Source organism: Halyomorpha halys, unplaced genomic scaffold, assembly GCF_000696795.3.
Source record: "Halyomorpha halys isolate HHAL.00 unplaced genomic scaffold, Hhal_1.1 Scaffold859.1, whole genome shotgun sequence".
Classification (NCBI taxonomy): Eukaryota; Metazoa; Arthropoda; class Insecta; order Hemiptera; family Pentatomidae; genus Halyomorpha; species Halyomorpha halys.
The window spans coordinates 779,494-797,302 of NW_027115553.1; the positions used below are offsets into that span (position 1 = coordinate 779,494).

Here is a 17,809-nt window from a genome sequence, read left to right on the forward strand (position 1 = left end):
AGAAAAACAAGATTTATTTAAGAATAGAAATAAGAGCTGAAAGGCTAAAATAATGAGAAATAAGAAATACAAAGAAACAAAATGTACAAACAAATGTAAGCTTTCTGAAATTTTGTAGCAAATAATTTTATAAAGCTGTAGTGTTTTATTATGTTAAATTAAAAATAGTTAGATGAACTAAAAATAAACATAGTAGCAAGAGTTACAATAGTTATAGTATTGGGACTGAGAAAATTTACAGTAATTATACGTACTCTAGGTACTTTATATACAGTAACTAGGAGGGAGTCCCTCCTGAGGACGATTTTAATCACTTTACTTCTATTTGGTTAAGAAATCATTTTTTAACCGTTTAGAGTCTGAACTTTTGGTATGTAATGTGTAAAACATACACATGCTGGAAGATTTTTCTATGGATAAAGATAAAGACAAAATGGGTTTCCATTTGAAATTGCACAGAATATTTTAAAATAAATATGGATGAATTTATTGCTTATGTTTGTTTGTTTATTGGTGCAACAGACCGTGGAGGTCCAAGGCCTCGTGCGATGTACTTAGGAAATACATTGTGCGTTTCTTGATGTGGTTTTTATAGGGTGGGTCCTTCACTTCCACGCCTATTTTTGTGAGTGTCACCCATTGGCTGATGGCCCTCACAAATGCCCGGGGGGAGGTTGTGAGTGAGTATTGTATAGTTATAAGCTTGAAAAAATCCCGGATAGGGCCGGAGACTCGAACTCCCAATCTATGGGTAGGCAGATAGGCTCGTTACCTGCCTGCTACCGTCACCCTCCAAATTCATTGCATATGCTGCTAATATTTGTCAGATTTAGATGATGTTATTTATGTTTTCTAGATAGTTGAATTACCTCTCAAAAGAGAGATTATAATGTTCCAAGTGAGGTATAGTTTTTGAATTATTTTTTAAATTTTAGAAATGTTTTATTAACTGCTTATAGTCTGAATCTTTAGAAACCTAGCCATATTACATAGCAACAGCATAAAGGGAGCTACCATTTAAAATTTTAACTTTATAGGCATTGTCGTTTTTGAAGTACAAAAATCAATGAGTCAGTGAATGAGTGATTACAGACACATACAGCTTGGTTTTATTTTATAGATAATGGCCTCAAAAGAAAATTTTTAAAATAAAAACATATTGTTAGTTTAATTGTTCAAAGAAAACATTTTTGCTTTATCATCTAATTTTCTTTTAGGCATAAATGAAAGAAACTCTTTACTATGCACTATAACTACTTATATAAAGCTATTGTATAGAAGTCAACTTAGAAAAATAGTCATAGGTGATAGGATAATCTTTATTGGTTGGCTTTAATTTAATAAACAGATTCCTATTTTTGAAACAAAGCTTGAAATATCCTTAATGTGTTAGTAAGTTTATAAACTGTAACCCACTAATCTTGAATATTGCAATATTTTTTATGTCATAGTAAATTTTAATTATTAATTATCTTTTCTCACAAACTTTTTTACAGATTCACTAGAGGGGCAGCTGCAGGCAGAAGAGCCAATGATAGCAGAAATCAAGCGTCTCAGGGAGCGACTTGTCACGCTGGAGGCTGAAAATGCTACCCTCAATATGAAACTGAGCCAACAACAATGGGAGGTTGAGCATCGCTTAGCTGAAATAGAGATGCAGATCTGTGGAGCTTCATCAGCTGACAGCTCAGCAGAGGACAATGAGAGAAACAAGGAGAGCATCATTTAACATAGATGTCATCCGATGGTGTCTGTATTTGCCTGAGCCATTCCAGTTTTTACAGTTTTTTATTGAAACGTTTAAACTGAAAAGGACTCTTTATGAGGCTATTCACAGACACATTGCAGACACAAAAGTGCCAATACGTTAAGTACAGTTTTTGTGGAAAGTGGTGATCCGAATATTATGGATAATGCATGCCTAAAGTTGTTTGGAACTTACTTAAAAGGACATTATCAAATGGTTTCGATGTAAATAGATAAAACAATTATTAATATCCATTTTCTTTGACCTAGAGTTATGATTAGTTATTTTAATTTTTCACTGAAACTGAAAGATGCCATTTATGTTTGAAACAAAAATGTTCTAGCCGAATTTGAATATGATCAGGATATAATTAGTGATTACAAATTTCTATCTATTAGTCAAATAATTTAATTTAAATTTAATTGAAAATTAATCAATTTCAGCAATTTGTGTTTATAGTGACATAAATTGATAAATTGAATCATGTCACTATGATTATAAATGTTATAAATCTTATTCTTGACCACATGAAAAAAACTAGATACTTCATCTCATAGATTAGTTGTGCCCTAGTGAAGGTTATGAAAGATATAAATTTGTTCATTATCATGTTTCCATACAGATCTATAACCTAAAGTTTCTAAGCAAAATGCTCCATTTTAATTTTTAAATTTTCATGGAGCTGCATGATTAAAAGCCAAACAAACCGAAAAATTTAATTGAAAAATAAAACTTGTATCGTAATATAAATTTTAGTTGCAATTTTTTTCAGTTTTAATTCACATGTTTTATATTTGTGTCATAGTAACTTCCAAACAGGTGACAGTTCATAACTTATGATAAAATGAGCTGCGTTCACATAATCATACCAAATACGAAAATTAATCACTTAACTTTTTCTTATAAATCACTCTTTATAATTTTTAAAATTTCAGAAATAAAACTATAAGCATTCAGTATCACTTGACAGTTTGTAATAATGAAGGAAATCACACTGTCTCCTGAGAGTTTCAGCTGAAATGTCATCATTTTGAGTAAAATAAAAAAAGGTATTTATATATGATTAACAGTGAGGTAAATTAAGGGATTATTTAGAATGAATTGATTAACCTCATATTTTTTTAGATTCAGATTTTATACATAATTTATTGTGGCTATAAAGATTAATGATTATTTTATGAAAATTACCATCACCAAACATATATACAGAGTTCAGAAGAATAGAATTCCAAAATTAATAATAAAAAAAAATTAATATTCAGTAATTAACTTAGCTAACTATCAACGCCAAATTTTTTGGAATAGTACATTATTTATTGACATTAATCTTTATCTTTAAAATATTTTTTTAAACTTAAAAATATAAATTGATAAAAATAATCATGAATATTAAAATTAATTAATATAAAATACAAAATAATTTTGAAAAACTTACATATACCATGCATAGATAAAGCTGAGCAGCAATCAGCCAAAAAGTATCTAAAAATTAATAAGAGCTTGTAGTATTTAATTTTAACAACTTGCACATTATACAAAACAATATATAACATCAAATTAACATATTTTGGCTACAATTAATAATTAAAATAAATAATAATCCCATTTTAAGCGTGTATTTTATTTGTTTTGATGTGTTGAATGAACATTACAGCTATTTAAAAAAATAAAAAATACATTTTAAGATAAGAAAGAATAAAAGATAGTTGATCATGAGAAATAATAACCTTTCCGGAAAATTAGTATGATTCTGTATTTTCAGTGTTTGTGGTACAGTAGTAAAGATCTATTACAAGCTATTTTCCACACAATGATATCACCTGAATTCTAAAGGCTTAAGGAACTCTCCTATAAAACTGAAGTCTTTAAACTTCAATTATATAAAAATAAAGATGCTATTTTTCTTTCTTTTTTTTTTAATAAACATCAATTGTTAATAGTTCACTTTATACTAATAAAAAAAAGTATTCCAAATACCCAGATTTCATCAGATAGTAGAAGTTATGAATTTATCATTGTTAAATTAGAAAAATACTCTCTTAACTCATATATTACATAATAGGACTAGTAAGTGCATGCAAGAGTAATTTATTGATGGGCAAATTTAGAATTTATACTGCTAAAGTGAATTTTCCTTTCCCTTTTTTTTTTTTAAATAGATAAAATCTTAAGAATGACACACTTTTCATATCAAATGAAACTATTGAACATTATTTCCAAATCATATTAAAATACTGACAAAGATAATTTGGCCAGAACATTTTGAAACCTATGATTCCATTATTTATTTTGAGATATTTCCGATTATTATGAGCATATAACGTTCATACTAAAGGCCTATTAGTTCTAATGATTGTTCAATAATACTTTCGTCTAGAATTAATGTACAAGAGTAATTAATTATCGTGTTCAATGTATTCCATATATTTGTATATATTGTATATATTGAGAGTCAATTTGTTATATAAAAGTTAATATAAGGTAGAAAAGTTGATCGATTTATTGTTATTGATAAATATATATATAAATATATTTTAATTTGAGCTGAATATAGGTATTGCTTTGTAGATATAGTTTTAAGATAAATGTTCTTTTTTTAAGATGTAATAAAAAAAAATTCAGCTTGACTATTTGTGGTATAATAATATCAATTTGAATTTTTCAAGCTGCATGATAGAATTCATAGTTTATTGTTTAGCACTGCCTTAAAGTAAAAAAATACATATATATTGATTATAATTGTTTTCATAATCACTCAAGCTAGCCTAGCTACACAAGCATTAATTGTCAAGAACTACAAAAAATAAACGAAAACAATAACGTCATTGTCAATATCCTGGAAAGTCTGCCATTGCTTAAAGGAAAATGCAATGGACAGCTATTTAAGAATAATATTGACTGTAAAGTAAATTTTAAAAATAATGATATTCATCAAATTTATAAGGATGAAGTGTTCATCACAGTTTCACACTATTGTTAAGAAAAATATCACGTTTACCACTAATTACCTGTTGTGTCTTCTGGTTTCTTTTACTGTTTTATGTGTGTAATTTTAGTCCTGAGAATTTTTTAAGCATTCCTTAATATTCCACATTAAAATTGCAGCTATAAGATAATGTAGCTCTTTTTACTGTAAATTACATTTAAGATGATAGAAATCATTTTTTCGAATATCAATGAAATTAATGAAATTTTTTTATAAATGCAGGTATATTGAGAAATTTAAATTTTATAAAATGTCCATTGCTTTATCAGTGTAGTCTTATAGGTATTACCATTAATGAACAGTGTTAATTTAGATAGTGAAGAATTTAATCTATTCATAATTAATTGCAGTTTAGAGATGATAGTTGGACTCTTTCCTTTAATAAAACTTTTCCAGTATTTATCTTAGTTACAGCCTTACGTTTAGGAATAAATTGGTGTAAGGTTGCAGAGTATTAAAAAAAAAATAATAGAAGTCTTAAAACATTTAAAAATAATATTCATCTGTACATATGAAAGATTCATGAAAAAAAAAAATGTATAACGCAAATGATCTGATTTTGAAAAAAGTTTCTTTGTTGGGACTATGGATAGTTCAAATTACATTGCAGGTTGGAGTTTGGTACAAATTGGTGGTTGGAAGTTGTCTTAAAAATTGAATAACTCTGACTACTTTATTAAGTCATGTATCCCTTTCATTATTACTTGTACTATCGAATATTCAATGATTTCAGGAATCATAAATTCTGGAATAATTTATTTTATTATCAGTAGTATAAAATGGAGCCAACACATGAGCTGCCTAGGGTACATATCAGGAAACATTCAAATTAAAAAACATGACACAGACTGCAACAGAATCTTCTAAAAAATTAACCATAAGTTTTAATACAAATCAAATTCTGTTGGTAAGCATATATTCCTCGTGATTTTAAGCATAAGAAGATAATTGTGTGGCCAAAGCTTCATCTCGATTTTAAGGGATAAAAAAGCCTGAGAATAAGACCAGAAATACCTCAACTTACATATAGTATGAATTGATGCCCATTTCTAAAAACACTACTTTAGTATACCCAAATCCATTTCATCGTAATAGGATAAGATTAAAAAGCGGTGCAGATTATGAACTATCCAAGAATTAAAATAAAATTTATAATTTTTTATTATGTTAAAATTAAAATTTTATTCAGATTATTATTATTTGGCACAATAAACTAATTGATGAGTATTGTCTTCCCTCCAACAAAGACCATAACATAACAAAATCTAAGGTCACTGTCCTTCTCTTCCCAGTATCCAGTAGATTGTGTAGATCCTGGTGTCTGCAACTACACAATCCCATAGTACTATCAGTATTTCCCTCTGAATAATTTTATATATCTGATATTACAAGCATTTTTATGCAGTAAATTAATATAAAATTAAAAAGATTTCTACAGGATGAAGACTTGTTGAAATATTTTTACAAGAATTTTTATTTGTTGGTGAGCTGTTTGACTGATTCACACAGTTGTCTATTTGGAATTGAGACCAACTATAGTATTTGTAATCTTGTATTAATTCTCCCATAGATGTCTTTTGACTGATGATTTTTAAATTCTTATTTTCATTACTCTTAACAAGCATTCATTCCATATTTGCCCAGATTAACAATTTTGAAAACAGTGGACATTTTATACATCTCTTTAAAATAATTTTCAGCAATGAAAGTCATTTTTATTAAACTTTCTTTAGTAATTCTCAAAGCTTAAAGAGAAATTTATGAAAGACAAATATGATTCTTCATCCAGGGCTCCAAATAGGTAAAATATTTGACTTTTTGGGACCAAATGATTGATTTACCTTGTAGTGTTAATAATGAACCTGTAAATTTGCTTGAAGGAATAGACTGTTAAAAATGACATAAAAAGAAAAAAAAATGACTTCTGTTTGAAATTAGTCCTAGCTCTTTGATAAAACATCAGAGAAGGAATTGTATTTATGTAAGAGTGCATATGCTGTAGAATTGCATATTGTTTTTATCGATTCTTGATGTATAATTTTAACATACTACCCCCAGGAGAGTTTTAAAATTTTTAAATGTAAGTAGATTATTAAGTGGCATCTAAGGGATTCCATTTTATAAACCTACTTTTTTATAAGTAGATGTTTTTTTTTTTTATTGAAGATGTTTTATGTCAGAATTAAAAGTTTGAATTGCTCATAAATGGTTTTTGATATCGGTATTAAACATAACTGTGTCATATATCTGGTTAGGTTCAGTCTTAAAGATACAAGTTCCGAATTAAGAGTTTTGATGTATCTAACCAAGGCCATTAAAAAACTAAGAGATTTTATTGCCAGTTCCCGTTCAGCTTTGGAACAAACAGGTTTAGAATTAATATTAGGTTTTTCCCATCATTCTTCTGAACTATTATCAAACTGGAAGGACAAGCATAGAATGGTTTCTCTGTTCCAAATGTTGTACACTGGAGACATCCAACAGTTTGATGTTAGCCTTAAAGAATGGTTCAACAAATCTATTTTTCTAGAAATAACCAGTTTATTCTGAGACTCAATGACAGGTTAGTTAAAATTTAGTCTAAAACTGTAACTAGAACTAAAGCCAAGCTCAAAAACTGGTCCTGAAGGTTTTTTTAAAGATTTGTTTTTCATTAGCTTAGAAAACTTACACATAATTTTATTTACATTTGCTTAGATCAAAAATATTTTATTTTTTAAAATTTAAAACATGAAAAAATTGGTATGATTTCGGACTTGTACTATTAAGACTGAACTTATCATATATTGTTCCTTAGCTTTTATAATACATTCCACACACTTGGAATTTTAGCTTTTATATTCCACTGTGTGCGATATTTTACATGTAAATTTTCACAGCATGATTTCACATTTTATATATATTTTTAAGAAGTTGTGGGCATGAATTTAAAATATGCTTTGTATGTTAGAATATTGTATAAAACAACATAAATAGGTAAAAAAGAAAATATATCATCCCAAAACAAGTTTAAGCAACTTTTCATCACAATTTTATTTCTGTTACTAAATGTACTTCCCCATTTGAAAATGAATAAATGTAACTTAACACTGCCAAACATGGTGAACTTGCACACTTAAACCATCTGCTTTATTTTGGTTGTAATTTAAAAAAAATAGAATAATTATTATTGAATAAAATACTGTTTGGAAAATTTATTCAAAGCATAAGGTTTCTGAAAGAAAAAAATATATAAATGATATGTTGTAATTTTCAATATGTGAAAGTTTGAAATGAAGATGTTAATTTTACAACATTTTTATCCTTCATTTTCCCATAGTTGAGAGATTTTAAAGAGGATGAAAAATAATAGCAAAATTCAATTTATACAATACTCATTTTAAATTTCAGATAATTAGTTATTAGCCTAGATATTACTTCTAAGAAGACTATTAAGTTGTAGTGGTGAAGTTGCAATGCCATTAACAACTATAATCAATTATACATTTCTATATTGGTAAAATTGTTATTTAAGAAAATTATCAATCATTTTTATACTAAAATATTAATTCTTTTATTTTTCAAACTATACAAAAAAGTTTTATGGTAAAATCAGTGTTGCAACCTCACTAGATAAACTAAGCAGAAATATTTTTTAATTATGTGAATTGAAGATATAAATATAATCAGAAGTTTATCATTGATATCAAAAACCTTGACTATAGAGTTTTAAAAAAATAATAAAAAAACTTTAGTTTTCCAAATGTAATCATTTTCATAATACAAACTATAATATCACATGTAGGTTACTTCAAAATGGATTCAAGTAATTATGAAAATTGTTTAATTAGCACGGTATTAAAATAAATGTAAATAAAGAGAACCAATCTGATATGTACTAGAAAGTAATTGTGACTGATATAATCATGGTCAGACTTTATTGTATTTCAATAAGTATTAAATAGAAAAAAGAAATTTAAAAAAATAATGTCAGGGTTTATGTACTTTAATCCAAATGACCATTTAATGAACATTTCTTCTGTACAATAAAACTTAATTATGTAGTAATTAAATGATAGTACGATAAAAGAAGTATTTATAAGAGGAATTTAATATTTTTTAATTATAAAAAAATAAATACAAAGCTAACTTAAGTTTCATCGCTATTTATTTTGATGTGTGGCTTACAGACTTTATAGAAATCAAGATGAAAAATCCAACATAGCCTAAATTTATATCATATTTTACCATTATATAATGTTGGACGTGAAATTTGTTTATGTTATGTTTGATATAGATTATCTACAGTTTTTTTATTAATATAAATTAATTTAGTGAATGTTCCTCTTTAAAAAAATATATTATAAAATTGTTATTAAAAATAATTAACAATCTGAACTACAGGTTTGATCGATGCAATACGATTTCATATTGTTTCAATCTATATCAAACATTTATGCATAATAAATACATCTGGCTAAAATTAGCTTGGTTAAAAAATATTGTTAAAAATTTTTTCTAATATTCTAAAAAATGTTGTTAACTTAAAAATACAACGAGAGACTTATAAAATGTATTGAAGTAATTAAAAGATATAGATATCACTTTGTTAATAATACAATTATATACAATTTTCATCTATTATGTGATTTATCTAGCTGTTCAAAAAGTCCTCCATATCATCTAGAGAAGTAACTGGTTTTTTAAATCTGATGAAAACATATCACAGTGTAAACTAAAGTAGAGAATTTCTCAATAACCTAGAGAATTTCTCAATAATCTAGAGAATTTCTCAATAATCTAAATTAATAACATAAATTATTATTAATTCATTAATTAATAATAACATAAATTAGTACTACCGGTAAACAGTACTTTTGGTAGTCATCGCAATGAACTATGTGTTCAAGCCACTCAATTTATCTGTCACTAAAGGTATCTATTTTATGGTTGAGAGGTAGCTTTGATAGTTTCAATCGGACTCCCATCATAACATAGCCCACTTAATTTCTGTCAAGAAAAAAATCAGCAACACGAAAACAAAAATATAAACTAGATTCATACAGCACAGAAAGCCAAACTGTGACAATTAAGTCAATCCCTGATTCAACAATTTTTATTCAATTATTTATTAATGACAAAATAATAAATTATAGACATATTATAGATACAAGTTTACAGTACTTTTTATAATATTATAATGTATCTATATGTACAAATTATTTTAGAACAGAAAGATATCAGGATTATGGAAAAAAAAAAAGGTATGTAGACATTTTCACTACATCCAAGTAACAATGTATACATGTATATTGTGTATTGATTTAAAATTAATCCATCTTTCCCTAATTAATATGAAAAACGTCATTTCGATGTATTAAATTCATTTATACCAAATAGTTAATTTAATGTTCCAGATTCTATTATGAAAATAAGAAAGAAATTAATTAAATTGAATAATCCATCAGAAACAAGCTAAACTATGGAAACATTCAGGAATAGAGATAAAAAATTGTATAGAGAAAATAAAGAAAAAAAGGTACATAATAAATTTGACAATAAGCTGGGAATAACCACTGAACCAGGGCAGGTAAATGAACTCACAGAGGTTCCAAGAAAACAAAATTTCATTGAAAACAAATATTCTCTTAATGATGAAATGAACAATGTAATATGTTACAATGACTTAGAAGATCAAAACATATATACAATTGATTACTTGATGATGAAAGATAACTTTCCAATTGAATATAATGTCAGTCAGTACAGTAATACTAACTTAAAAACAGGTAATCACCATCAGTCTGATAAGAGAATAAAGGTCAATCCTAGAAAGGTAAATGGATTAATAAAGAATCCAAGAAAACAAGATTTCATTGAAAGAAGACATTCTCAGGAGAAAGAAAGAATAACAGGAGTATTCCTTAATGAGTCAACAGACCCTAAAATAAATACAACTAATTACTTGATGATGGAAAATAACTTGCCAACTGGGAATAGTTTCACTCAGTATAATAATACTAATTTAAAACCAAATGAATATATTGATGAAAAATCTGTATCAGAAGCTGCTTTCCCACAATCTATGAGAGCCTGCAACATATGCAAAAAAAAACATTTATGCCTTTCATCCTTGCCTACGTATTATGCTGAGCTGATACCAAAACCTAGTAATAGCAGACCGTCAAGTCCATTATCACACTTACAGAGAAAAGAAAGCAATTTCTACAATAGGGCAAATAAAATACAGGATTGTTGTAAATATTCCACAAGTCAAAATTCTTCATTAGGCCCTCAAATGAAACATGAGACATTTTCTGAAATTAACTGTGCGAAGAAGAATAAAAATGATCAAAATGAAAATATAACTTATTTTATTAACCACCTGGAAACAAGACCATTCACAATAGGGCAGGTAACTATATTTTCTCCATTAAGTTCGTTTCTACTTATGTCAGCCATGTTAATTCAATAAACCACTTATAGGTTTATAATTATTTTTTATCAAAAATTAGGAAAATGTAGCCCCGTTGTTGTATTTTAAACTTCCCTCAAAATAGTAATGACAGGATCACTTTAGGTAGTTAAGTTTTGAGGCATTTACAACAGTTTGTTGGTTTTAGTTCTACTTAACATAAGTTTTATTCTGCAAATAATTAAAGTAAAAAGAACCATTTACTAATAGTAATAAATATAGGTAGTACTCATAATTTATACATTTCATCATTTAACATTTTCATAAGTTCAGTTTATATAAAGAGATATGGGTATGTTTGGCCCCCTAAATTGGACTTTATTTACTCCATTCCAATTTATAGATCTGTTTATCAATTATTTAAGATCTTTCCCTACAACAACAGACGGAAATTATATCTCCATCTTATAGTTTAAGCATAAATTATACAAAACTGTATGAAGCATCCAAGAACAGTAGTTTACTTTTATATGATAGAGTAAACTAATAATAATAGACAGTTTGCCACAACTGTAGAGTGGACTATTTCAGGTCAATGTTGTATGTAGCAAGGTCAACGGACTTAGGAATAAACTTTGAGATTTTCCCCTAACACAGTTGTAGGTTACCTGCATCTTGTAGTACTGTAATTAGAGTAAATTTCAGATGATTGGTTTTGACCGATCTTTAAACCTTTATTATAGTCACTGAGTAATGAAGAGCATTTTTGGCTATTACTCTGTCTGCTCTAAGATTATTTTGCTAACGCTCAACTGATCTTGTTCATTATTTTTGTTTTAAAAAAGTAACTGGTGTGCCTGCTGCATATGTGATACAAATTAATCATCCAGTGCACAACAACCGAAAAATTTGTTTTTCTGTAGACTATAGTTCGAAAGTGGCTCCTATGAGTTTATGGACCTTGCCCAAAGTGTTCTCTTGGGGGCCCCTGCACTATCCACTCAAAGCGCATCTTGTAAAAGATGCAGGAAAAAAATTCATGCAGGTATAAAAAAGTTATTTTCCTGTTCGTGTGACAGTACCCATAAATCCAAAAGTAAGAGAGCATTATCTCGGCTGCTAAACGTCTGTAATGAAAGTGTGCATACATTTTAGCTATATATTTTTAATTGAATACTTTAGGCGCGGTAAAGCAAAATGGGCTGATTCAGACGAAAAAGTGTATTATACTGGAAGATAGCTGATTGACCGTGTGTAACAACAAATGGAAGATGATAATCCGGGTGCGGTCAAATAATAATTCAAATAGTGATTAAGCTATTTATATTGAGCCATTTCGCCCCATGTTGCAGCGCTTTCAGGCTAAAGGTCAGAACAAAAGGGGAAAATAAAGTGTACCGCTTTTCCTACACTGATGCGCTGAGGCTACAATCCTAATACGTGCTATAGAGCAGCGGTTCTCATACTTTATTCACCATGACACCTTTTGGGTGCTAAAAACATTACGCGGCACCATTGTTAGGCTAAAAAAAAACTTTTGCGACACCCTTGTCGAACTAAAATAAAAATGTTACCACAATTATCCTAACAGCGGTGTTTTATGTATATAAAACAGTATTAAGTAAATGCTGGAATGTACTGTATATTGGCTATTTTAATTTTAAGAAAGTAACATTCTCTATTAAACAGTACAAGTTACTGGATAAATACAAACTATATATATATATTTTTGTTTATTCCCATTATCATTATTAACGAGCAAAGTTCCGTGATACGTACGAACCATACTTTTTAAATTATCCTTTCAAATACATGTACAAATATACATGACATTAGGTATCCACTGCTTTTCGTTACTAAGCGACATAAGTTACGTGGTACGTTCAAACTATATATTTTTTTTACTTTACATTTCCTTTCATTTCGCACATCTTTATTTGTTACTTTTAATAGTGAAAATAACAGAAATCGAATTTAATAGCCAACAACAGTCAGAAGAGTGTATATACCGACGTTTGGAATAATTAAAAGTTTTTAAAATGAGCACAAGTTATTATTCTGTTTAAAAACAATCCTCCGCGGAGGAACTGTATGAAACTGTAGATGATGAATGATTCGTATAAATAATTTATAACTTAATATTTTGCTATTTAGGCCTAAAAAAAAAATTGGCATAGACAAAATATTTATATATGGTAATATGCAAAATACACATCAACAAATTTAAACATAACTTAATCCTACCTGGATAAAATATGGTGATAATTATTTGAAATTCCACAAAACACTATCACTAACGCGAACTGTAATACTTTCTTTTAAATTCAAGAGCAACACTAATAATATTGCCTTTAATTAATCCGTACCCTTTCGCGCCTCTATGAGAGCGGCAGCACACCAGTGTTGCTAGATCGGATCAAGAATTAACAAAACGTGTAATTATTCGTATTAAAACAAATGGATTAAATTACTCGCCCGAGATTATCATTATAAACACAATCAGTGCATGATCTGAATTTTAATAATTTAAACGCGTAATAAACTTTTTATTTATAACCACCTCTCTGATATTTGGGAGGGGGGAGGGGGTAATCTACAGGTTACCACCATATTCTAACCATGGTGGGGGTCAAGTTTCCATTTCATGGGTTCGCCACAGAAATAAAAGTCGACACTGGTAGATAAAAAAGTGTACCCTTAGGCTAACTCAACTGATAGAAAGCTTTCCAAATAAATTTTGATATGTTGGCACTATAATATAATTGAGCCCTACTATATGATGTATAGCACTCTATATTATATAGAGAGTATTTTGTTATTATGGGCTATAGCATCTTTAGTTTAATTGTCCTAAAACTTCTCTATAATTATTTTTAGATCTATTCAACAAATTCTCAAAATGGTGGTACTAAGAGTGAACTACAGTTAATAAACAAAAAACCTAAGACAGCAGCTACTATGTTTTGTGGGATGAAATCAGAACCTGAACCCACTAACAAGTCCCAGTTGTGTGGTGAAATAGACCATGTAATGAAGAATCAGAACTGTGAAGCCTTGTTATGCAATAATAGTTTTCCAAATGTACATAAGGTAAAATTTAAATTCATACGTTATAAATACATATTGACTTTTAATTGATCAATACAAATGCAAGTCTAACTAAAATTGTTATTCTTTCAACAAGGACGGACTAGATATGGTTTTCATTTCCTCCATTACTAATATAATTTTTGGTTTAGAAAACTTGATTACCATTTTTCTAGAGAACACCTTGACTATAACATCAGGTATTCGTTTTCCTTATGGCACAAGCAGTATGTTAAGTTGATGATGGCAAGAAACCTGCATTGCCATATATATCGAGGGCAGAACATTTATGTCAGGCAATTCCATATTTTAGGAAGAAATAAATTCAGTAAGACCCCCATTAAGTTAAAAGAGGGACATCGTAACTTTCCTTGAAACTGTTTTTATAATGTATATGTATGTATAGTTGACCGTAAAAATTGATATATAGGGAGATGGTCAGGGTTGCGGTCAAAGGAGAAATAAAATAAAAATGTAAACTATTTTTATTTCTCCTTTGACCGCAACCCTGACCATCTCCCTATATATGTTTTTATAATGCTTTGAGTTTTCACATTAACATTTTTTTGACTTGCACCATTGGATTGGTATATGCCAAGATCCTTCAGTATCACTCGTTTACTACACACCAAACATCTCCTCTCACAAGGATCTCTGTTATTAAACAGCTTCTTGAGTTGCAGACATTTGATTTTTAGCAGAAACACTTTCTTGACTTTTGGCTGTTATTTAACTCTTCTAATCAAAGTAATTTTTCACATTAGAGCATTTTATTATATTAATTACAGGTTTGTAAGTATTTTAGTTAATCACATAAGTTTGTCTTGGTTAAAAATATTTCATTATAAACTTAATTCAGTACATAATAATAGTAAAGGTGAAGTAGGTAAAGACTATAGTCATTGATTAAAGTAGTATTAAGTATTAACTGTTAATCTTTTAGTGAACATTAGAATGAGATTTATAACTTTCAGTAAATTAAAATATAAAATATGTGATTAATTTTAGGCACATTCATTTATTAATCAAAGTGGTAACCTTAAAAATAAATTAGAACAAAGGAATAAAAGACATAAACTTTCCGATAATATGTTTTGTGAATTGAAATCGGAATATAAACCTGTTCATAAGTCTCAATTTGGTGTAGACAAAAACCAAGCGATGGAGATTCAGGACTTACATGATACTTTAGAGAAACAAATTCCAACATGCAATAATAGTTTTTCAAATGTCCTTAAGGTAAAAAAAAAATATATCCATATTTTACTAATCATTTAATTTAATTTATAAAAATATAGTGTTCACTAAATTACACCATCCATAACACAACAAATTCTGTAATTAAAATAACTTTATATTTATCAACTATATTTTTCAAATAAAGAAATGTGAAATATGATTCAATATCATACTTTTTAAAATGGATTTTTTTTAGTAGATACATAAAACATATCTCTAATTTGGAACTAATTATGTATCAGTGGAAATTTCAGATGTGACAACATAAGGCCTATGTCAATTTTTTAAAAAGATTATTTTGACTTTCAGGAATATCCAGGACTAATTAAAACAGAACTGAAAAGCAAGGCGTATTATGATGCAATAAATTATACTCAATCTCTAATTCAAAAATTGTCTGAGAAAAGTACAAGGAAAATGGAAGAAGAGCAACTAAATTCCCAAATAAACTTGTCCAATAGCTCATGTAGCTGTGAAGAAAAATGTACCCAGACGTTTAGTGCTGTCCCTAATAAGGTTGTTGTTTTTACTGAAATCATAACATTTTTTTTTCCTCTATCCTTACCTCTCTGTAATATGAATTTCAGTAGAAATAATGCATGCAACCTCTACCTCTAATCTTTATCTTACAATCTCCATTCCTTTATAGTTTATCTTTAATCTTCCGTTCATTCACTTTTCATGAAGGAAATGAAAATTACTTATCATCACCATCACCTTCCACAAATGTTCCATAGTTGCAGTAAATAGTTATTTCTGCTGTCCAGCTGAGGGAAATAGTTCTCAGTGATGACCTTGAGTCCAGCTTCCCTCAATAGATTAGGTCCCTGATTGTCTGTCTTGAACACTGAGCAGGTCATGGCGTGCTCAGTGATTTTCGGAGCACAAGGCCATTAAGATTAATGTTTCCAAAGCCATGCAGCTTGGAATGAATGAATCCATAAAAGCAATATCCAGTATTCATTGATCTGCGAAATCTTGAGTCTATCAAAGCTTATTAAGTGTTTACCCATGTAATCTCATAAATACTACAAGAGTTTGGTGAGAGTAAGCACTGCACTGGGTTTTGACTGTGCCTAGTGCATCATGGAGTTTACTTTACTTTATTATAAATATATATTAGCTGTTATTATTATGTCTGTATGATATTTTTGTATCTGCGATATTTAGGTTTTGTGCAAATTTTTTCTAATAAAAAAAAATTAAGTCATAAAAAAGTTTATATGCTATAGTAAGATTATTTTAAGAAAAATAAATTTTATTTCACATTCAAGATTAATAATCATTGGCTGAAATCTAGAAGTTCTAAACTGAATTATAGTCGTAATTTACAAATAGAAAATAGTGAAATTTAGAATATATAATAGTTTAATATAATCCTAAATATTATAATTGTAAATGGTTATAATATTAAAAATGACAATATAGATTCTGTAATGTTGATTACTAAAAACAAACATATTTTTTCTTATATGATACTCTGATGAATAGTGCAAATTAGTTGGTTTTTTTTTGCAAACTGATAAAGCATAGTTAAAATGTAAATAATTATTTTCAAATGAATATTCTTAGTTTCCTGGTTCTAATTAATTAATAAAGAATTTCACAAAAAAATTTATGACATTACTATAAACAACTTAATGCTATTTTATTTAATTTATTCATTATCGTATTTCAGAAAACCAAGAATTTAATATATAAGGAAAAGATAACACAGACAATAAGGTAAAAATAAGCAGCTGTTTTATAAAATGGTTATATAATAATTGAATATTATATATTTAATATTATATATATATATTAACATTATATATATATTAACAAATCTTCCATTTCAAAAGGTGATTTCCATAGACATATGAACTAGAAAAATGTGATCTCATCTTTGAGAAGTATATTTAACCAAAACCTAAAAAAAAAACCAAAAGAGATAAAATCATTGTCCATTGTCCTCATCATAAGACATAACCTGCATAATGCCCTTCACATGTGAATAAAGAAATATATGTTTTTAAAATTTTGTTTGTCATTTTTCGATTTAAGCAAAATATTCAAACTCAATTAGTCTACAATAGGTTAATTTAGAGGTTATTTAAATGGTGATTTAAATAATAAAAAATGATATCTTGATCATGAACTGTTTAAGGAAAGATCAAACTCCATCTTTTTTAATCAGCTTTATAACAGCGGATCAAGATCTCTTTTAACAGACAAGACCTTTTAATTTGGTCACCTCAACAATGGGGTGATGATGATCAGTCAAATGTGATTTCTCCCAATCTTCGTCTGTTTTCAATGACAAATCATCTTAACTCAGTTCAAGGAGCTCAATCAATAATCCTTACAAGTTTTTCTC

The 17,809-nt window shown here is 28.1% G+C and overlaps 2 protein-coding genes across 6 annotated transcripts in view; both read left to right on the forward strand.

The window, feature by feature from the left end:
• LOC106686667 (cyclic nucleotide-gated channel alpha-3) overlaps window positions 1-2,411 on the forward strand; it is a 358,981-nt gene extending 356,570 nt beyond the window's left edge. For all 4 annotated transcript variants that reach the window (XM_067052577.1, XM_067052578.1, XM_067052579.1 and 1 more), the window contains one exon: window positions 1,497-2,411. In XM_067052577.1, the coding sequence (XP_066908678.1) occupies window positions 1,497-1,729 (233 nt within the window). In that variant the 3' untranslated portion in view covers window positions 1,730-2,411. The remainder of the gene's footprint in view (window positions 1-1,496) is intronic.
• Window positions 2,412-2,608: 197 nt separating this feature from the next.
• LOC106686668 (uncharacterized) lies at window positions 2,609-17,473 on the forward strand. Of its 2 annotated transcripts, XM_014430091.2 has the most exons (7): window positions 2,609-2,796; window positions 10,130-11,127; window positions 14,005-14,217; window positions 15,223-15,453; window positions 15,763-15,969; window positions 17,132-17,178; window positions 17,295-17,473. In XM_014430091.2, exons 2-7 carry the CDS (start codon window positions 10,195-10,197, stop codon window positions 17,296-17,298), a joined length of 1,635 nt encoding a protein of 544 aa, XP_014285577.1. In that variant the 5' UTR covers window positions 2,609-2,796; window positions 10,130-10,194; the 3' UTR covers window positions 17,299-17,473. The 2 variants fall into 2 exon arrangements, with proteins under 2 accessions (XP_014285577.1, XP_014285578.1); XM_014430092.2 differs by lacking the exon at window positions 15,223-15,453.
• The last annotated feature ends 336 nt before the right edge of the window (window positions 17,474-17,809 follow it).

Coding starts and splice junctions, on each gene's coding strand:
- LOC106686668 (XM_014430091.2), top strand. CDS start 10,195: ATGGAAACATTCAGGAATAGAGATAAAAAATTGTATAGAGAAAATAAA. Junction 14,218..15,222: donor GTTTTCCAAATGTACATAAG/GTAAAATTTAAA, acceptor GATTAATTTTAG/GCACATTCATTTATTAATCA. Junction 15,970..17,131: donor TTAGTGCTGTCCCTAATAAG/GTTGTTGTTTTT, acceptor ATCGTATTTCAG/AAAACCAAGAATTTAATATA.